General features: G+C 41.1%; 1 protein-coding gene across 3 annotated transcripts in view; it reads right to left on the bottom strand.

Moving 5' to 3' along the window:
* The window catches only part of MARCH6 (membrane associated ring-CH-type finger 6), an 83,277-nt gene that overhangs the window by 29,883 nt on the left and 30,190 nt on the right, over window positions 1-23,204 (bottom strand). For all 3 annotated transcript variants that reach the window (XM_019541505.1, XM_019541522.1, XM_019541513.1), the window contains exons 4-12: window positions 17,334-17,477; window positions 14,628-14,700; window positions 12,870-13,038; window positions 11,739-11,931; window positions 11,368-11,429; window positions 9,133-9,165; window positions 7,624-7,675; window positions 1,262-1,320; window positions 524-604 (exon numbers count right to left, since the gene is read on the bottom strand). In XM_019541505.1, the coding sequence (XP_019397050.1) occupies window positions 524-604; window positions 1,262-1,320; window positions 7,624-7,675; window positions 9,133-9,165; window positions 11,368-11,429; window positions 11,739-11,931; window positions 12,870-13,038; window positions 14,628-14,700; window positions 17,334-17,477 (866 nt within the window). The remainder of the gene's footprint in view (window positions 1-523; window positions 605-1,261; window positions 1,321-7,623; window positions 7,676-9,132; window positions 9,166-11,367; window positions 11,430-11,738; window positions 11,932-12,869; window positions 13,039-14,627; window positions 14,701-17,333; window positions 17,478-23,204) is intronic.

Raw genomic sequence — 23,204 nt, 5'->3', positions numbered from 1 at the left:
GGGAGGGACTTCCAGTGGCAAAGGTCAGAGGTTAGAGGATGGACTTCCAGTCCCAAGATGGTGACCAAGGGGTGGGGCAATTGTCAAGGGGCAGGGCTACCCATGTATCCCTCAAAAGCTCACCCAACCTTGTTAAGCAGCTCCCTCTAGCCAAAATAACTGCCCACCTGAGCTAGACTGTTCTCACTGGTGGCAGGTAACAGTACAAGGAGCAACGGTTTCAAGTTGCAGCAAGGGAAGTTTACATTAGAGATCAGGAAGAACTCTCTCATAAGGAAGATAGTAAAGCACAAGTTACTGTAAACTAGCAGCCAGTTTTGAAATTAGGCCTGCAAGGTCAAACTGAGTTCAAAAGAAAAAAAAGTCACCCTTTCATTTTAAGAAAGCTTTTGTCTCTTAGTTTTATCACAAGAATTAAAGGAACTACTCCTGCTTTATCTCCTGCACTTCTCACAACATGCATGGCCAGAAAGAATGATCCACAAATAGAAGCTGAAACAGGCAACTTCTTATAAAAGGATACATGACAAACAATTAGAGTTATTGCTAGCAACACATAGCCAACTATTGTTGTGATCAGGCCTTCAAAGTGAGATGCTTGAACCTGAAATGAATATTGAAAACATTTTCCATTCAATACCAGTCTTTAATTCCTAAGATAGAAATTGATATAATATATAAACTGTGGCAAAGTACATTTGAAAATGTGAGATTTGGAACCACAAGCTTGCTTGACTCTTCATATTTCAATGCACAGGAAAAACATTTAATCAGTAAGCTTCCTGCTACTAATTTGGCATCTTCATTTAAAAAGTAGAAAACAGATTTACAACCACAGAAAAACCCAAATAGTAGTATATTTATTGGGCTTGGTGCCAAACATACTTCTCTAATTTTGTGATATTCACCACCCTTAAAAATAGTCTTCATTTATGAAGCATTACACTCTCCCCACTCCCATGCATTCAAAAAAATTGGGAAAAGCCTAATTTAGCATGTTAAACATCATAAAAACTTATTTAAAAAATTAAAAACACTAAAGATAACAGTGTTAAAAAAGAGAGTCTTAAAAGAAGAAAGTAAACTGAGATTTTGGGGACAAAAAAGGGTGGGAAAGGTTCCAGAACGAAGATGTCGACAACTTCCCAGGCTACGTGGTGTTCTAGAAGGAAAAATATGCTGCATTTCTATATAAAGGCAATTTAAATTACATGAATATTCAAGAATTTTAACATTCTGAAATTATGAAAGTCCCACTTACATATTCCTCAAAACCCAGGCCAACAACCGAGAAGTGACCAATATGGTAAGGACAAAACGCTGTAAAACAGAAGGACAGGAAAAGCAATGAAAACCATTACCAAAGGCAAATGACACATTCTGAGAAGTCTCTTCACATCAGTTACTTTTCAACAGTTTTTCAAAAATGTTAAAAAATATACTACCCAACCACCTGCTGGATTTTGAAATATAATAATAGTACTTAGCACTTTATTTCACACAAGGCATTTAAAGTACCTTAAAAACACTGAAAGTGCACTCATCTTAAGACCCTGTCACCTTCACTTTAACTTGTAGTGTTGGCAACTACCTTTATTAGAACGGAAAGACAGGAACAATGATTCACTCCCTTTTCAATTCAGTTGACAGAGCTCCAAATTTCTAGTGACAGACTACAATTTTGTTGCAATATTTCTGGCTTAAGCATGTTCATGTTGCAAGTGTTGTGTAAATCAGGTTCTCTGGAATGAAGGGGTTAAGAGAAACTAAAGCCAGAACAACCTTGCCTGGGCAGCTCCAACAAAGTACTGAGTAGTCTTTTTGACACCACAGGTGGGCTTGACAGACATCTTGTTAAGAAAGACAATATACTGTTCCAGGTGCAGGGACAATGGGCTGAACAGCCTGAAAAGAAGGGTGTCATCTTAAGAGCTTGAAGCTGGAGATGGACCAGCTAATCTGTTCTGGAGTACTCAGACTGTGTGGACTAGCGAGAGGGAACTCTGGGGTGCCTGCGGGGCAAGCGGACAGGATTGGAGACAGAAGTACTGCTTAAACTTTGAAAGGGAGGAAGTCAACTGCTGAACTGCAAAAGGGGTCTGTTGATGAGTAACCATCTGCTTTTCTGATTGGGATTTTGGAGTGCACTCCTCCGTTTGAAGAGGTAATGTCCCCCTCTCAGGAGCTAAACTAGAAGGTAGCTCTTGGAGGGAGGGTCACAGGTAACCAGGAAGGGTCAAGGACAAAACGGTCAGGTCTGAATCAGACAAGGACCAGGGCTCATTCCATACTACAAGCCACTCCTAGGTTGGTTTCACGGGGTACTCTGAGAGACTAGACAAGGCTAGGGGCCCTAAGCAAGTGCTACCTCGGGGAAGTCTGAGGCAGATCAAGGGAGGGAAGAGCAAATGGGAAGTTATCACCTTTATTCAGACCACTGAGCTACAGTCATTCAAAACCCTGAGAATTCTCCGTTCTCAACACTGGGGTTTTGGAAGGAAGCAGTCCAAAAGGGAATCATCCTCCCCAATCCTGAATCTCTGTATTAATACAGGAGTAGTTGGGACAGAATCAGGCATACTCTTTTACACTTCTTTTAAAGAGCTAAGACAGAGAAGGCAAAAGCACAAAGGATGCCACTGCTAGCTCTTGTAGTCTCGGCAAAACTAGAGGAAGTACTGTTGGAAGGAAAGGGACAAGCAAGAGCTCATCTTAGCTTCCATCCCTTCGACTGTGCCAAGGTATACCTATACTGCAGACTGTTGTGTAGACACTCCCTAAAATTAAGAGAATGGAGTGTCACCAACTCCCTTATCTGGTCCACAGAGCCAAGAAGTATGGAAGATGGGGGAGGGGAACCAACAAGATTTTGCAAGATCTTTGAGAAAAGATTGTAAAAGTTCTCCTGGGTAGAAATTAAAGTTCATATTTCATAGGATTTCACAAAGCTTAAAACAAAAACCAAAATAAACCTGCCACCCCCCTCCATACTGGTAAATGGTAGAAACCTATGGCATCCTATTTGTGCAGTTTAAAATTTCATTTACAAAATTCCTATAATTTCATATCATTTCACTAAATTACGGCTCCAGTCTTTTCAACTGAAATGTGCAACAATTACAAATACAGGGATGCCTTCATAAGACTATAGTCAGGCATCTTTCAAACCTTTCTCCCTTCATCAGGCATTGGAGAAAAATTGTAAAAGGTCTTCTGAGTAGAAAAGCAATCCTATGAATTTGGATTTCTGTGAAATCCTATGAAATATGAACTTTTATTTCTACCCAGAAGAACTTTTGCAATCTTTTCTCCAATGCTGTTGCAAAAGTCTTGTTGGTCTAATAAAAGATATCACCCTCTACCATGACCCTTATTTTTTCCTCTAGATCAGTATGGCTACAACCTGGATACCCGACACAAGAAAGGTATCGGATTTTAGCCAATTTTTTTACATGAAATCTTCATAATTTCCCGAGCAGGAAGCAACTTTGACCACCTGAAACCTGAAATACTGCTCCTATCTTTGTTTCAGGTAATTTGCATCATCATCACAGAGTCTCACATGAGAGCTGAGACTCCTTACCAGCTAAGAACTGCCTGCCCAGAGGAGTTTTCCATCTATGGACTCCTCTGTGAAATCCTATTAAATATGAATTTTCATTTCTACGCAAGAGAACTTTTACAATCTTTTCTCCAATGCCTGATGAAGGGTGTTTGTGCCAGAAAGCTTGCAATTAAAGACTTTTTTTTGCAAAAAATCTTGTTGGTCTAAAGAAAGATATTTTTTCTTTCACCTCTACCACCAGCCCTGACTGAAGATAGGGAAGAGAATTCCCAGTCCCCCTTGGGAAAAGAAGAGAAGCAACATGCTTAGCAGATACTCTTCACTCTTCCAAACCCCTTCCACAGAACCTGTGACAGTAAAAGATGATAAGGAAAAAGCCTGTAGTTCTTTGCATCCCAAGAACCCTGCTTGTGACTCAGTGAGCACAAAAAGCAAGTTTGGGCAAGAAAGGAGGGAGGGTTCATTTGTAGAGATGCCTCCACAGAAACAAAGAAAACAGATAGTCAGGCTTCTATTCCTTCTTCTTTAGGATCCCTACAAAGACATAAAGACTCATGATCTGTAAGTCACAAGTAGTAGAAAGGGACAAGGGAACCAGGTTAAAAAGTGTACAAAATATGCTTAACAAAACAGCAAAGAAACTCTGGAGCAGGTGGTTTAGAAAGCTGCTTTTGCTGTTAAAATGTGAACTCAATTTTTAGCAGTCCTCTTTTAAGGAAAGCCTTATGAATCCCACATGAACATGCTAGCAATCACTAAAATGCATAATTTGATTTAGTTAAGTAAAGTAAAATCCCTGTTATCCAGCATTTGAGTAACCCAAACACTATTAACCAGAATTTCTATTCTATTAACCGGAACACTATTAACCAGAAAGCAGGGAAAGCTTGCATGCAGCAGCCGCCATCCACCACCCTGCGCTGCAGCCGCTCCACATGTGGCCACCACCACGACATCCCCTCACCCTCCCACGTCCAGCCAAAAATTGCTGCCCTCAAGTAACCACCATTTTTAGATACCTGGCACCCCCCATTCTCCCCACGCATGCTGGATAACAGGGATTTTACTGTAGCTCGTTCCACATCACACTGCAGTACAGTATAGGCAAGATTCAGCAAGTAAGAGTCTTGAAGTCTTGACTTCCCATCCCTCATTTTAGCCACTAGAAAATACTCCCTGCAAAGTCTCCATAGCCACAGTTAAACTCATCAAAGCTGCTGTCAGTAATGCCTAAGTAGGGGGTTGGATATATGAGGCAGTGATACTTAGTGAGTTGCATGCTGGGAGAAATATGGGTTCATTTTTTGGCTCCACCACTAGCCTGCCTGTCACGGGGGCACTCAGGTGCCCCATTCCTTGGAAGAAATTAGGGCAGCACAGGTGTTGGTTGCCGGAGCAACCAGGCTGGTCACATGACCAGAAGGGGGCAGGGCCAGGCCTTTATAAACAGCCCAGGCCAAAGCCTAACAGGAGTTCCCTTCTGGCAGCCTGAGGTGCAGGAGCTGAGCAGAGCAGAGACGAGCGATGCAGCCTGAGTACACAAGGGGCTGCACCATGGTAAGGGTGGAGAAAACCTTGACTGGGAGGCCATTGCTAGAGAGCCAAGTGAGCTTAGATCCCATGTTATAGCCAGGAGGCTTCTTGTTGTGTTACAGCCATTTGGCTTATGGTTCTGTTTCATTACTGTTAAACCGGAGGACCGGGTGAGGCTATAAGGGGACAGAGGAGGCCTCATTTAGGAGCGCCCCAGTAGAGTGGGGGTGTTCCCAGTGCCAGAGTGTGGTGCTACTTTGCGGGGTGTACTACCCCCAGCCCTGGGGAGGGGCACAGTGCCAGTGAGGGCACCGTAGTTGGGGTATAGTGCCCCAGCCCTGAGAAGGGCAACGAGGATTTTGGGGCCAGGCACGGCTAAGGCCACCTGAGCCCCACTGCAAGGAGCGCCAGTGAGAAGCCCGATGGGCTCGTGTTAGGCCCAAAGGGGGGCACGCACGAAGAGAAGCCCAGGGTGGGTGCTACTAGAGAGACGAGCCCAGAGAGGGCAGAGAGAAGCCCCAGGAGTGGGCGCGTACTTGAGGGAAGCCCCACGAGGGGGTGGGTACAGAGAGAAGCCCCGGTGGGGGCAGGTTTTAAGCGAAGCCCCAGGAGTGGGTGTATACTATTGATAGAAACCCCAGTAGGGGTGTGGACGGAAAAGGATCCCAGAGGAGCTCCCAGTGTTGGGGACCCCGAAGGGTCAGAGGGGCCAGGTAAGGCTCAGGCTGCCTGAGCCCAGCTGGGAATTAACAGAAACCCCAGTAGGGGTGTGGACTGAAAAGGATCCCAGAGGGGCTCCACAGTGGTGGGGACTCTGAAGGGTCAAAGGGGCCAGGTAAGGCTCAGGCCGCCTAAGCCCAACTGGAAAGAGTACTGTCAGTCAGCCCGAGAGGGCTAACGGATAGAGGGGCGCCGGTTGCGTGACAAGCCCAGGGGCGCCGGAGAAAGGGGCGCCGGTTGCGTGACAAGCCCAGGGGCGCCGGGCAGGGCACAGAGAAGAAAAGGACCTGATAATGTTCGAAAGAGCTGCGAGGCTTGGGGCATGCTAAAGGGGAGGTAGGAGGCATGCAAAGCCCATAAGGCTGGGGTGCACTGAGTCACCCCATACGAAACGGGGGATAGTTCAGCATAACACCGTGTATAAAGGAATCAAAGGCAGCCTCCCTTCTAGAACCATATAACAACAAGACCTGGCGGGCAAGATAAGAGGGTGCTGGATTGCCTAACTGACACAGTAGGGGGCGCTAGAGGGATCACGGCCACCCCTAGGCCCCACTCCGTGACACTGCCCAAGATGAAGTCACACTTCTTCCTTTCCCCATGACTAGTTCTGCATTTGCAAAACTGGAATAACAAAAGCCACTTTTTCAAACAACTCTGACAGATAAAGAGCATCATCTAAAAAGTAAGCATATATTATGCTATTTCTATTTAATCAGAAAGTAGGAGGGGGTTCCAATGCATCTAATCCAAGAAGTCTGTATAAAACAGGTTATCAAAGACCTTCTTCACTTTATTAATACCAACTAGCTCATCTACAGAACTTTTCACCTGTGAAATTGAAAACATTTTACAAAGTCAAGAGCATTATCCTCCGTTACAGACTGGGAAACTAAGGTACAAGAAAAGCAAATTCTCCAATGTCACACAGCAGACCAGTGGCATAGCTGCAGCTGTTCTTCAGTTCTAAGCTCCAGTCTGGTGCTCTAGTCAATAGAATATATTGCTTCTTGTGAGAGGGAGGGTGTGGCTACTGGCCTTAAGGTGATACTAACTCTGCCCTTCTAACAGCCAGATAGGTCAGATCTTCTAAGTTTATCAAATGCTTGCTAGCCAGAGGGCAATATGAAAAAGATGCTTTGAGCTCTCAAAACTGAGTTCAAGAAGAGCACCGTTTAAGCAATGAAATCTGGGCACTCTACCACTTGTCCCTAGTCTTCAACAACAGACCTATGCTATATAGATATCTCAAATCTAGTCTATAAAAAGTACAAAAGTGTACCCTGCCTAGAAGTCTACATTTTTATCTTTTTTAAATCTATACCTAGTTGGTGCCCGGCAATTTTCTCAATCCTTATATATATGGGAAACTGCATAACATGGAAATATTTCTATCTTACACCAATATACAACAAAAAGCAAACAACTTCTGAAACATTTACAGACGCAAGTCAACTAACAGGGAAAAGTAAAATGGAAATAAATGTAAGCACTTTTCCTATTGATTGTTTTTAATTAAACATTTTTCTTTTTATTGTTGCTAAAAACATCTGGTAAACTAAAACTATAGAATAAGAAATGTCACTGTCGACAGAACTACTCATAATCATAAGTGCTCACAGAATCTAGGTCTAATACTCTTAAGAAAGATTTATTATTCATGTTTCATTACTCAACATTGTTCTTGTAAACTGGAGCACATTCACTCTTGGGGGAGAAACAAAAGTAGTTTTAACACTAATTTATATTGGAGATTTACAAAGAAAAAGTCATTTTGGGGGGGGAAAAAAGAATATATCACCTACCAAACACAAGTATGAACAATGTGTTTAATGACACCACCCAGAAAACATGCTCCTGGAGAAAGAAGAACAAAAAATTAACAGCTTGCTGGGTAAAAAACACAGTTTAAACAAATTTGTATTTTGTACCCCAAAATTCTTACAAGAGTTCATTCTTCCTTTAATTTTCTTGTCCAACTTAAAAGCCTTTAATTTTCTAAACTCTAAAAGCCTCAAGATGAAAGTGTTTTATAAGTAAAGATACAAATTCTATTAGTCTCTGTTTTAACTAGAAAAAGAATATAGATCTGTCCCAACATTTTGATTGTCCTAAAAAATGCTTGTATTCTATGATCAAGAAAATATATCCTGTGTGTTCTAAAAAGCCAGCCATGCTTTAAGGAACAACTTTAATCAAGCAACTGTTGGCAGGTTTTTTTAAAGTCTATCCACTGCTGCAATAAACTCAAAATGTATATACGAGTGAGTTCTCATTACTAGATGAAAGTAATACAAAACATAACGAACATGGTAACAAATATGTCAAGGTTATTAAGTATCTGTAGCCATTAGCAGTATGTTATTAGTAGCAAGATAAAACATCATTATTATTTTATAACACCAAAGCCCACTTTTGTTCCTTTAATTTCCAAAGACTTGCAGTAATTAACCAAACAGATGATAACCCTTCTCACAAATCAAACCTAATTTTTTTTTTCTAAAAACACAACTTATTTATATTTTTAAAAGTAGCAGCTTATCTTATTCACAGCTTATCTTATTCACAAAATGTCCAGCCTCACTTCAGCCTCAGGGAACATCTGTACCCTTTCTGTAAGCAAGCTATTAAAATACTTAAGGTAAGCAGAGTTTCTGGAAGTATTTTAAAAGAGCTAGACTACAATGGCTAGATCCATCTTGTTGCATGAAGTTTTTTTTATACTCAAGAATTAATATTGAAAGCAATGAAAGGAAAATATTAAAATGAAAGTTTTACCAGAAGGCAACAAATTGCATATGATAAACATAACTAAACCAAAAGGTATATAATTTAAGACCTACTCTACTTTTTAAAAGTTTTACCAGCTTTACTGTCAGTAAATAGTAAGATGACACTGGGGATGAGGTTGCTGCTATAAACATTGTAGCAAAGTTAATGCCAAACCTTTTAAGCAAGCACAGACAAAGCATGTGTTTTTAAGGTTGGGTTTTCAAAAGGATCTATATAAACACTTTTTTGTGGGTCCTGTGCTCCAAAGTCAATTGGCCCTTTGGAAAATTCAGTCTTAAAGAAACAAACATCCACAGCAGTAGTATGCAAGTTCCATTCAAAAATAACATGACCCACATGAACAAAAAAAAAAAAATCCAGATTTATGACCAAAAAAACCTGTTTAAAGCTGCCCTACCTATGCAACACTTAGAATTTGCTTTGCATACGTTACAATAAAGACTTAAAACAAGAGTTAATTTTCTTAAAAATAAACCTACAGTACTATGAAAACTATTCTTAAAATGTAAGATTTCACTTACTAAGAAAACCAGAGATCCATCAAGCCCAAGCATCTAAGAATAAAAAGAAAATTCAATTAATTGACTGAGGGGTACTCAAATTTTTCCATATACCCACAGCAAGTTTCAACAGAAGCTCTTCCCAAGCCCCAGCACCATTTTTTTTTTATTTTTAGTATCGTCAAATGCTTTAGTATTGCTGGATATCAGTCCAGATCCCCAATGAAAATGTTTAAACCTAAAACAAAGAACTCTATACTTTTTAGTTCAATATTATAAATTCTTCTAAATCCATTGTAGCAAAGTATATGTAAAATTATAAGATTTGAAAATGTAACAGTTCATATAGACCAAAGACAGCCCACAATTTATTATTTTAAGGATTTTAAAGATGCTGAATGATCCAGATTTTAGTCTAATTCAAAGAGTGATATCCGGTTGTGTCTCAGAAGATTTTAATGATTTAACTAAACACTTAAATAAATATGAAATCTCAATTTGCATAATTATGATACTGCACCCAAAAAACAAAATATTACCCCTCCAGTTCACTGAGAAAACTGAAATGGTAAGAGTACATAAGAAATTCACAAGAGGAACTATATAGGAAATGAATAGCTCTCATTTCCAGTCACACTGCATACTGTTAAAAAGTTCAGAACAGAAACTGATTTGCAGCTGGGAAAGGAAGGAAAAAGAAGCGCTTATATGGATGGGTCCTCTCAAAAATTATCTATGGAGCCAAAAAAAAAAAGTTTCTTTTACAATGCTTTCTTGTCTCATTCCTCAAAAACTTCTGTGCCAGGCAATGTTGCTATTTTTCCAAGACTAATGTTATTTTCTACAAAACTGTGGTTCTTAAGTGCCAAGTTTTGCATTAATGTTTCAAGGTCACGTGATATTTCACCTAGAAATGAAATGCAAAATACTTCTGAATATTCAGAGGAATTTGCAAGTTCTTGTTCAACACATGAAATGACTTAAAAGCTTCAATATATTTCCACGATCTATTGGCAATAAGAAACATAAATGGCTTGACTGGCAGAGAAGATCGGAGGCATGAATGTATTGCATGTAAACACTGTAAAATGCTGACATCGTATTTACATTCATAAGGAATTTTGAAAATATTTAGATGAAAAATACTTAAGAATCTTTTAAGTACCCAATGCGATTCAGGAGTACGCAAGACGAGAAAAAAACGGCATGACATCTATGCTGGGAAAACATGCACAGGTTAACGCTCTCAGGAAGTACTACAGTAGGAAGAGGTCAGAAATTGGAGATTATATTGAATTCTTTTGTGGACTCTCCATTCTTGGAAATTTTCAAGAGAAGGTTAGACAGACCAGAGACTTGGCTGGGATGGTTTTAGTCAGAGATGATCCTGCTGAGGTCCCTTCCAGCCCTACTTTCCCATGACCCTTTCCAAAAAGTGAGCTTCAAACCATACTGTGTCATTAGCATTAAGTATCATTAGAAGACATTCTCCATTTCACTGTATCGTATTGCAGGGTTGCATGCCACGGTATGTAGACAATGCAGTGACAACAATATTTGCAACACAACAGAGAATACCAAGCTAGCTTTAAACTAGCAAACTTGGACAGCCATAGCAACCTAGATGAGCCAGCACAGAGCTTAGCATGGGCTAATTTAATACATTGCTTCAGTAGATTCTGCAGCCTGGCTAAACGTTTAGACTGCTACCAGCACATAGGTAGTCTAAGTCAGGGAACTCTACCCTACGCTGCAATCAGTATATACCCAGTACAAACACATAACTTAAGTTATTACAAAATGTTGATCTAGAAACAAAATTAAACCAATGAGGTTGTGCTGTTTTATTTTTAATCCTCTTGTACCTTTGTTTTTTCTAAAAATGTGTACTTAAAATGAATGACAGGTCACACACACACACTCAAGCAATGCACCAAGCATCATTTAATATCCACTCAATGCTATACTGGTTAAAACTAAAGATTTCAGAAAAGGTTTCCTTTTGAAAGGTGTCTTAACTGAGGTGACTTACGTTTCTCCAGTCACATAACACAACACTCCACCCCTGCTCTCTGTGGTCTCAGCCTTGGAGCACCAAAGAACAAGATGGAGACTCGCTCCAATCTCAATTGAGCAGGGTAAGGAGGATGGGGGGTTTGTTGTTTGTTTACCAGTCTTTTAATAGGCAACATCAAGTCATTTCAAGTCTGTGCCTGACAAAGCTCTAAATGTTTCAGGAGAATGACTCTTACTCACTCTCTCCCAGGTAAGTTCTTCTGCAGCTCGATCCCATTCCAAAGCATTCCAATTCATGTCATCTAAAAAAGAAAGATAAATTATACATTGTTTAAATATCAACAGATCCTAAAACTAAAATAGGATGTTGGCAACATGCATGTGTCCTGATTTAAACTAACAAAATAACCAAGCACATAACATTCAGCTCACAGATGCTCATAGTTTCAGCTTTTCTTAATTGTAGCATAAGCATTTCAACATTCTCAAAACATATTAGGAAAATTAAAAATAGATGATGGACACAAAATTGTCATTTTTCTTATGTCAGAGAACCACTCTCATAAAAACTTGATCATTTTAAGGAAATGTTATTTTATATCACCTGTTACCTTGTGCTCCATTGTTTGCATCTGCTGCATCTTCTGCTACAGCATCTTCTTCATCTTCATTGTCTTCCTCTTCCTCATCTACTTGTTCTTCCTGGATTTCAGGGTTTTCTCCTACAACTGCATTCTCAGCAGGTGGATTGGCTGGTTGGTCCAGTGCAGCATTATCAGCTCCAGCATTTCCTACACCCTGAGCCTGCAGGAACAGGACCCAGGACAATTTCAGTTACACTGATTACTTCCCTGTTGGACTTTGATCAATGTCCAGAAAAAATCATAATGTTTTTGATTTCATTTACAGCATCACGTAATAAGCCATTGCTTTTACAAATGACTGCTCTCATAATACTGACAGAAATACTCAAAATCTTCTTGGTCTTTTAAGATTAAAGTGTGGTAGTGTACAAGACAGACTCGAGGACAATATTATTATGTTAAAGAATTGTACTTTGGACTTAAAATTCTGTAGAGGCACAGGTACAATTGGCTATTCATATCAAAAGAGAAGTTTCAGCAGTCTTTCCCTTTCCATGCACCTGATGATAACATGCGTATAAGTCAATTTCTCCTATGCTAGAAAGGCCCTTATGATGACTAATACATGGTAAAAACATGCAACAAAATTTAAAAATAAATCTATTTTTAGATTTTTTAATATAAAATCGAGCAGCTGATGCTTCACCAGCTCTACGAAATACCTACTTATAACTGGAATCTCTTTCAGTGAATCATTAAAACAACAATGAATGCGACCAAGTCATTTTTAAGCTCATCAGAACTGACAATTCAATTGCTCACGCATTAAGTTCCTTTTAAACAGATTGGAAAAAATATATTATAGTTATAAGATCATAAGACTGTAGATAGCTTGGGAATTCATATACATATAATATTAAGGATTACAATTCTGTATTTTTAGTAGTTATTTTGTACATCATATGGTTATGACTGCATCATACAATTGAATTTCTATTGTATATACTTCATTTGCAGGTATTAAAAAAACACTCTGAGGTAAAATGGCATTATGCTGAAATAGACCGGACTTTATTTATTTATTACTTAAGTTCAGAAAAACTGTTAGCACAAAAGATAAGACACTGTTAAACTGAAGGGCATTTATAAGAATTTTACCTCATTCTGTGGACCAACACCATTGAGTGGCGGTTGCTGATTTTGTTCCAGCCACTGTGGTGCTCCACCATGGACAATCTGTTCACGTAACCACACTAGACTGATAAATGCACACAGAGTGCAAGTCACCACAAAACAACCCTGCAAACAGTCTGCCAATAAATTTTCCCTGTTAAGAAAAATATATTTATGGTCAAAATATTATTTACAAAAACACTAGCTTCATCCAGTTATTTTTGCACACTATGAAATCCTCAGGCAAGGCCATATAAATACAATTTTTATTCTATGCTGTGAAAAGCCAGATTCCCCAGCTCTCTTAGGGAGGACGATACATATAGGAAACATTTCTATTTCAAAAAAAATATGAACCAAGCACATCCTCTTAAAGAAAACTTGTAAATACTTGATTTTAGCATTGAATGCTTTCTGCAAGTTCACCAACATTGTGTTTATCTTGACCATTTTGCTAATTAACAAAGGTTAATTTTTCTAACAATCTCACTGACCATTTTTGTAAAATTAATGCTGTTCAAAATCAAGATACTGCTAATGCATAAAAGAAGCAGCTGAGAACAATCAAACCCTAAAAAACACAAAAGTAACTAAACTGGCAAATTCAAATGCTAAATTGCTTTCTTTTTCTAGTTGGGACTGAGGGTCACCAGCATAGCCCAGGGAGGCAAGGGATTGTGGGTCAGGAGTGAGGGGTACTGGCAGGGCCAGCAAACTGTGGGTTGGGAGTGTGATGTCCCCCCAACAAGTATCCTCTTTTTTAGAACTGGAAATACAGTAACCCTATTCCATCACAACTTTTCAACTTCTCACAGCACATCATAGTTCCAGTTCATGAAACAATTATGGGTTTTTTTCTCAGAAGATCAGAGTACAAATTCAGCCTTATCAGTATGCCACTGGGAAATTTCTAAACTTGTCTCATTCCATTTTTTTTTAATGGTTATCTAGACCCATAAAAAGATAGGCACATCAATTCATCACCACTCAAACACTAAACTCAAAATGGGGTGTTTTAAGGCAGAACTGATATGCATTAACAAATATGTAGGGCAAGTCAACAAAAATTTTCCAATGTCTGTTAATCCCTGTAGCTGCTGAAGACACAATGTAAATAAAATAGTCTATTAAAAAACCCATACATTTTCAAAAAGAGGAAGGATAATAGTACTAAACAGTATTTGATGTTTGACACTAATACGACCAACACAGAAGACAAATCAACTAAAAATCGATGCTGAATAAAAGACTCCCATGCAGTAAATTAAAACATTATATAGAATATGAAAATAAAACTAAGCAACCAAAAAACAGTTAAGAATCGATATTGTAATGAGATAAGCTGTAAAGCAATGAGTAAAAAAAAAGACATATATAAGCCTGATATAGTATTAATTGTAAAAGCTTTAGGACGGGTTTAGCCGAAACTTAAAGGAAAACAAGTTTTGATGTAATTTCATACCATAGCAAATGTTTTTAAATACTGAATAAACTATACAAATCTGTAATACACAGCTCTATTACCAGGGCCCAATTATATATATTGGATTTTTTCATGTCCAAGGCTCCTAAACAGTGGAAGAGAGAAAGAGTATTTAATTCAACTGCAAGGCCCCTTTGCTACAGGAAAGAGGATGAGTAGCAGCCAACGTAAGATAAAAAAATAAAGAGAAGAAAAGGGGTAGAGAGCACCACAATAGCTAACTGAATATAACTTTTGGTATCAGATTGCTTGGTACTTACGTTGACAACATATCTAATGGCAGTGTCAGTAGTGAGCTCACAGAGCCAGTAAACAAGCACTTGTAGATACGGCCTGTATGAAGAAATGAAACAGTGTAAAGCTACGTTGTCATAAAAAAATCTCTTAATATCTTCTAAAATGGTAACTGTTATGCTTTTTCAAGTTAAAATACTTTATCTCTATAAAATAAACAAACAAGAAGCTAAAAATAAAAGGGAGCTCAAAATATTACATCCCTCTCATCTGCCTCCTTCAGAGAGATTTCATAAAAGATTTAAGTCACAAAAGCAGACCATAAAGGTACTGCAATGTAGCACCATTAATACATGCATCTCAGTAACAAGGATTTGGGATGGGGAAGGCTTAGGGCTAGGTGCATCCAGAACATGAGGAGAACTCATGCTTATTCTTAAGTCATGAAATGTGCCCGATAAGAAACTGATGAAAGACTTAAAAGATGATCATATAGTCTCTCACTACATAGGAGCACTATGATCCTTCAAACATGACAGTATTCTATAGCAGCATTTCTACAGTATTTTTATCAATGGGCTACCGAGATCAAATTCAGTCAGAACATTTCTGTTTCCAATAGAAGGGACAGCGCACTGAATATTCAGAAATTTTTTTTTTTTTTTTTTTTTTTACTGTTGATATAGTCAAGATGTTTAGAACTATGAATAAATAAAGGAACTTATTTGTTAATTTTTAAAGAGCAGTGTTATTGCTGTTTTATAAACATTATTTTGTTAATGCCTATAACTTCCAACTTTCATTCAGCAAGTTTCTCTTTCACTTGTGATACTGAGATTAGCTTCCAAACAGGTAAAACTAAAATTAAAGAAAATAATTAAATTAAAACCAGAATAGATGCTTACAGAGAAATTAGAGCCAGACAGAAACTACCATAGTTACTCAAATCTAAGAGAAATCCAATTATAAGAGAACCTCCCCAACAATTAGATTCTATATATAACTTTATAAGTCTGATACAAGTTTCCAGGTGCAAAACGTAATTATTGTCGTGCTGTCTTGAATTTGTCAACCTCCCACAGCTACAGCAGGGGAAATAAATCTGGGGGATCAGGTAGCCCCTTTGTTCTCTGCTCCTCCCCACAACTTTTTACCCCTGCAGCCCTTTTCCTTCCTCCTTAACCTGAGACCCTGCTTTTCCTGAGCACATGGAAGTGATGAACAAATTTGGAAAAAATTACCTTGAAATTAGTTGTAGCAATCTGCATAAGTACCCATAGACTTAGTTCATCCAGAATTGAAGCATGTTACCTTTTTTTGAAATTGCTTCAAGTTTTAGCACAGGTACTTCATTAACAATTTTATGCAATGCCTACTTAAGTGTACAAACTATACATATCAGCCCAAAGCCAAAAGGCTTATAAATTACCATATAAAATTCATTGGGCTGGGCCCCACCAGAATCAACAGCATTTCAAGCCATGGTGACCCTAGAGCTCAGCACTACTCAGTATGTGTCTGTGCGTACTCCAGGTACCCACCTACAGAGGATCCATATGCTAATTACCCCCCCAGACACACACACACACACACTTATGATTGGAACCAGGTGTTCTTGTCATGAGTCCTGGGATCCTCCAAAACTTTATATGCATGACACACAGGGCAACCTGATCCAGCTTCACCTCAAAAAGGGCAGGTTCACACTAGCCATATGTGCCAGGCTGAGAGGGGCTGACAGAAGGATTTGCATTAACTGTCTGGGGCCTCTGTCTGGCAATGTTTGCCACACATCTAAGGCTGAAGAAACAGGAGTCATTTGAAATGGGAAAGAAAGGCACAGCTCAGCTGTGGGAATGAAAAGGAAGTCTAAATATATGCGATGTAGTAGCTCACAATGACTTGAAAAAGAGTTGGCACTGAGGCAGACTGCACTCAAGGGGCACTACCATATATCTTATTCAGATGAGTTACACTAACTCATTCTTGCATTAGGTTTCCTCAGCATGTTTACTCCATATGGACCACATACCTTTTAGTCATACTAGGTGTTGGCTACATTTAAATCAACTTCACAATTGGTTTCCATTACTGAACACATGCTGCTTTTAGCAGCAGTTCAAAGACAGGTAATGTGTTTAATGCACTTTTCTTATATGCAAATGTAAAACAAGGGGTTTCCCTCTACCCCACCATGCTGACTGCAGAGGGAAACCTCCTCTTACATTCGAATAAATATGATAAAACCAGAAACTCACTATAGGGCTTAACAGCTGAAGTCTAAATGCAAGATGTGATAGAGAGCTTTATGTTAGATCTTTCTTTGTTGTGAAAAGTAGATCAAGCTGCACTTATTTTCATGGAATGCATGTGTATGGAAGAACTAGTTAAGGATTGATTTAAAATGAAAAACACATAACTGTGAAAATTTTGAGAAGATAATAAAAATACCACTTCATTCAAACCAAGAGTAAAAAAACTTTTACATTACCTCTCTTTCTCTACTGTTAACTACTTGTCACTTTATTCTCTTGGTTTACAGCTCGCGTAATTTAAGCACGCAATATAGCAAAATTCAAGATTATCTGAAAAAAGTGTCGTTAAGCCAAGTTTTATTTCAATTCAGGGGAAGTATTAAAAAACACTTTGATGGCTATGTGAAAGTATAACAACAAATGAGATGTTTCCATACATAATTATGAAAGCAATTCATTACGTGAATTTATACTTACATGCTGTAAGAGGTACAACTCCCAACCACGCAAAGGCCACAAGTGTATAGTGAAACCAGTATCGTATTGCTGTACCAATACTTGTAACCAGCCCAGCAAAGATGTCTTGGATTGGAAGCCGTGAAGGCATATCTGGGGAATAAACTAAGTAAAAGGAAAAATGTTTTTAATAAATAAAACAATTTTTATATTTGCTTGCAGCAAGATCATTAAGTTGCTTAACTGGTAAATTACATTTAAGGAAAATTTACTAGAAGCACAGTCTCCACATCTCTCTGCAAAATACAATCCCAAACAAGTGTCAGTAATAGCCTCACTCCTAACTCCTGCTTATGCCAGGTGTTGAATTTTTACCAAAAATAAAAATGTTCTACAGAAGCTTTAGAGTTGGAGAAATTTACATTTTTAGCAGTGCTATCACCACAAAATATACAGCAAAGTTACCTCAGAATGTGCCCAACTATATGTTCTGGAAAGGAGAGAAGTATCATAGCTCCTATACCTAAAATAGGAGGAAGCGTGTAGGTAAAGCCACAATCAGAGGTTGTATGTGGACATTTTTCTAGCTGTTTAAACAGGTGTTTGTGTTACATGGACTTCAAGTGGCCTACTTGATTTTAAATGCATCTGTGACAATTTCTTTAGTTTAGGTGACTATACACCAAAACTGAGGAACTGGCTCCCTTCTACCTGTATCACAGGTAGTCCTCCAACAGTAGCAGTCCACCAACATGAGGACACTGGGTGGTACCCACTCATAGTCCCTGGATAACCAGAAATTTCAACCTTAGGCTCCAGAAATTCTGACCTTAGGCTCCTACCCATATAAGCCATTCATCCTTTGCATGTACTTAGGCCCATTTCAGTCTTATTCCAACTCAGTCTCCCATCAAGCCAGGGTATAGACCCCTTTTCTTCCCATGTAACTCTTTACAACTCATGCTGCCCAACCTGCATCTGACTTTCTATATTCTGAGAACTATATCTGGTAAGTCAGGAAAGCAAACAGACATGCTAGCACACAGCAGCATGTTTTAGTGAAAACTGTGAATAAACTACTGCTACTATTATATAGCAGTGGCCAATGGCTATGCATAGTTTCATAGATTTAAAAAGTACTGTAGACTAAAAGTAGCACAACTCAGTTATGCTGAAGACCTAACTAATACTAACACTTCAAAAGCTATCCATAGTTGATATGTTAACAAAATATCTGTGTGGAAAGAAGAAAGTTGGAGTTTGTGAGATTTTTTTCTAAGCCAAAGATTACCAAGTAGGGCACCAGACTGCATGCAAAACATTATTCCTTTCTGTCTGGCATTCTCTACAGCTTAATGGATGGCTTCACACTTCTTTGGTTACAAAACTTGAGATGTACAATGAATGGGGCACAACACCCAGCTAAGCTTCCTTTCTCTACATCCAGCCAATTCTAACATCAGATGCAGAGATGGACCGTACCTTTATTTTTGGGTTTCCTGGTTATCAGGGTTTCAGTTTGGTTCACCCTCAGGACCTCCCCCAGTTCCTGATTCACAGAGATGGTAGGGAAGACAGTTCAGATACCCAGGCAGGAGTAAGCCACCCCTATTTCTCGGCATGTATAAACAAAGACAGGAGCTCAGAGCCTTCCAGAATAGGACCTCCTCTTCTCCCCCACTCCAGCCACAGTTAGGTGGTGGCAGGGTTCAGGCCCTATGCAGAACAGCACCCCAGAAGTCTCAAGTCATATGGGGGAGAAAGGAGCATAACTTACAACGCCCCACAACAGTCCCTCAAGATTCTGGCTTACTTGAGGAAAGGAGAACAACAGATCAGACATTCTTGATACACTGGGTCCTAGACATCATATGAGAAAAGAGAATGTCGCTCCAATACGTGTCCTCTTGCCTGTTATTATTGTTTAGATTTATACCCCACCCCCATCCAGAAAGGCTTGCAGTGTCTTACAACAGCAGATTAACAACCCATAAGATAGCAGGGATCTGGGTTTCCCATTTCCCATGGAAAAACACAGAAAACCATGAATTTCTTGGTTTTATCAGAGAAAATGCAAATTTTCTCCTTTAGCAGAGAAACTCATGGATTTCCCTCTTTTGCAAAGAGCTCTGCAGGCTGGCTGAGTTCCAGCCTGCAAGAGCTGTTTACAAAAAGAGTGGGAAAGTCCCAATCCTGCCTGGGGGGGGGGGAAGGGCAGAGCCTGCAGCTTTAAGTCAGTTGCAAGGCTTAGGTCAGGCTCACTTTCCTCCTGGGACCTGTGAACTGGTAAGTGGGGCTTGCAGCGGGGTGAGGGAGCAGGGAGGAGTTGGAGAAATGCATGGAGTGCTCAGCCAGTGACTTCATGTGCGGCTTCCCTTACAGGCTGCTAGAGCTGCTCTGGTTTCACATGCCCCAGCCAGGCACTCCGGCCACAAGTGGGGAGATGTGAAGCCAACCAGGCACTCTGGCCACAAGTGGGGAGGTGCTGGGGAAATATACGGAGTGCCCAGCCAGCTCCACATCTCCCTGCCTGCAGCCGGAGTGCCCAGCTGGGTGCACATAAAATCAAAGTGGCTTTAGCAGTCTTTAAGGGAAGCTGCACACAGAGGTGCCAGTCAGGAGTGGGAAGATGTGCAGCTAGCCAGGCACTCAGTATCATTCACTCTCAGGTGGGACCGACTCCCCCAGATCTGTGCAGGGGGCAGGCTGCAGGCTTGAGCTCCCACCCTGCTTCTCTCCCACAGGGTCGCTGTAGCCCCATAGGCACAACCCGGCATTGCTGGGAACAGTGGGCCATGTTGAGATCTCCTCAAAACTGTGCATAAGGGGTGAGGTGGGTGTGTGTCGCAGGCTCGTGCTCCCTGCCCTGCTGCCCTCCCCTGGGGTCTCCGCAGCACAGCATGTGCAACATGGTGCAGCATGGCACAGAGGGGCCATGCAGGAAAGCTGATTGCCTCTGCGAGCTCCACACTGCCCTGGCGACACTTCCCCTGTGCGTGTGGGTAGTGGTGCAGAGTTGTGCTGCTCACTGCTACCCCCACCCACAGAGGAAGCAGGGTGAGGAGCATGAGCCTGGAGCATGCACCTGCCCCCTCCCCCCCCCCCCAACAGATCTGCGGGGCCTGGGTCCCCCTGTCCCCTCCTGGAGTGCATGCTGCGGTGGGAGCCAGATGGCTCCACTCCCGCTCTCACCCGAGCCTGCAGCAGGCAGGCAGCAGGGGAGGACATAGCTCCATGCTCTTTCTCCTGCAGCAGCCGCTGCCTTCTGTTGGGGGCAGGGGGCTGCGGACCTGGATCCCTGACCATGTAGCCCTGGCATCTGGGGGCCCACTCCAGCAGGGCGGTGGGGGGGATAGACAGGGTCTGTGGGTGAGGGGTAAGGGGCACAAGGAGGGCTGGGTTGGGGGGCTGTGGGGGCCTTTAATTTTAATTACAGATTGAGGGTTTTACCAGAATATATGAAATTTTTTAATATGGGAAAAACAGGATCCCTGCTTATTACGCAGGACAGCAAACCCTCTGGCCCGTTTCAACCCCCATTCACATACAATGAAGGTGTCAAAGATCCAGTCCTCGAGCCAGAAAAGCCCTATCTGGCCAACACTGTAGGTCATGAACCAGCACTGACTCTGGCTGCATGTGGTATATGGAGCCCATTTGGTGTGGGCCGAACAAAGACACAATGTGGGGACAGGCTAGGGCATGCACTATATGCAACACTCATGTCAGACCAGACAGCTAGATCCAGTAGGGTCTGGCTCACACTCACGAACCAGCCACACATGCCGGATCCAGCACACAGGGCTGGTCTGCCATGGGCACCACATATGACATACACCCCAAACTGGCCCTAAAGCTGTAACCTCAGTGTAGGGCAGAAGTCAACGTGCGCTTCATGCAGTGCATGGGGCTGGAGCTGGTGTATGCACTGAAAGCATCATACAAGCCAGTTTGGGGTGTGTGCTGCCTACACTGGACAGACTCTGCACATTGGATTTTGCACGTGGACCCAGTATGGCCTGCAGAGTGACTCCATGCCAAGCCAGATTAATTTGATATCCCTGACATATAAGTATACAAAACTTCTTCAGTAATTATATACCATTACCAAAATAATCTTGTATCAGATTTCAAACAGGTTCTTGGCTTTTACTAGCATTTTAACCTGAAGGATTTTCCTTCATGAGATCTTTTTAAAATGAATGGGTAAAAAAAAAAAACAAAACCAAAAACAAACAAAAAAACCCCAAAAACAATATTTGGAACAGGTGAGAAAACACTGTTAAGTGTCTCAACTTTGAAACATATCTAGAGTATCCTAATCATCTTTCACCAGTTTTCACCTTGGTTCTCAAGAAGTTACAGAAAACAAGCAGATTCTTGATGACAGCAGTTCCAAGATACTACCCCAGCTCATAGAAACAAAACAGCATCAGATTCTTTGTTAATACAAACAAACAGATCCACTCTGGACACGACTCTTCTGGCAAAGTAATCTAATAATGGTAGGTAAAGTTTTGCTTCAACCATCATTAAAACTTAGTCTTTAGTTGCTTAAGAATTCTAGTGGAGTCCCTGCTGTGATGCAACCAGGCTTGAGAAGCATTTAAAGGCTGATTTTTCTAACTGCTCTACAGACTGGTTGCCTACTCAGATTGCCTTGAAATTTATTGAGACTCACTAGAAAAAGACTAAAGATGAAAATCTGACAAACAGCCTTCTCAAAAAAATCTCTAAAAGATTATACCAACTTTTTATGCCCATCTTGGACTCAACCCCTGACCACAACAACCTTTCCCCCCCAAAGTGATTTCAGTTGCTCAAAATACATCTCAGTTCATGCACAGCACCCACTTGCCTTCCAGAAAGCAATAAAGAAAACCTTATTAAGGTAAGAGTTCATTCTCTAAATTAAACACATAGCAAACATTCACATGCAACATAAACTGTAATGCTCATATGCACAAAAAACAAAACAAGGTTCTCAGCCAGCCAGTGCTCATGTGACCTGAGTATCTCAAGAGGACATACTGAGACCTCTGAACTTGTGTAATACCCAGGCCTGGTGGACTCAAAACCTAATCTTGGCAGAATTCTTGGCAAATTCCTGCCTGAACTGTAGACATTTGTTACAGTACAGTTTGCATAAAAAGGGCTTCTGTTTTGAGGAAATATGTCTGTGTACAGCAGGTAATTCAGAAGATGCTCAAAAAAAAATATAAATTTGAATGCTTACTGGGAAAGGGGTAAATTAAGGGAGAGAGGAGTGAAGTGAATAGTTTTCATACCTCTGAAAAACAGCCTCCACAGCATCCTGCATGGGGTCAAGCCCCATCTGCTCTTGCCTGGGGCAGCCTGCACCATGCTCATGCCTGCACCCACCCTGCACCTGCCCACAGCACTGCCCCAGGCCTGGTTAGCGTGCACAACTTCCTAGCAGGGCTGCCACTGCTGATGCTGCCACCCAGGTACTCCTCGGAGCCACCCCCACCTCCAGCAGCTCCTCTTCCTCCTGCCCCTGCTGTGCCACTCTGGGCAGCAGGTAGCATGGGGATGTGATGCTGGCTGTAGGGGTGCATGCCAGGCACCACATGCCTAGCTGGCAGGGGAGGAAACTTTAGCAGGGCAGCTCCTGCCCCAGAATGCATTCCAGCTCCGACTCCCAGTCACCTTTCACCCACTCCACCTGCCCAGCATGATGAACCCACAGTCAACCGAGTGAGAAGGCAGTCCTGCCAGGAAGCTATGCAGAGCCAGAGCCAGGCTGATCACACCTGCATTGCCTGGGTGAGCTCTGCTGCATGTGTCCCCACCCAACGTCCAGGACCTACCACTCGAGCAGCCCCCGCCCTCCATACCCGCTGCACATCCACCCTCCAAACCCCACACTGC

This window comes from Crocodylus porosus, unplaced genomic scaffold, assembly GCF_001723895.1.
Source record: "Crocodylus porosus isolate Cpor-Errol unplaced genomic scaffold, CroPor_comp1, whole genome shotgun sequence".
NCBI lineage: Eukaryota > Metazoa > Chordata > Crocodylia > Crocodylidae > Crocodylus > Crocodylus porosus.
This window is presented reverse-complemented; position numbering and strand designations above follow the sequence as displayed.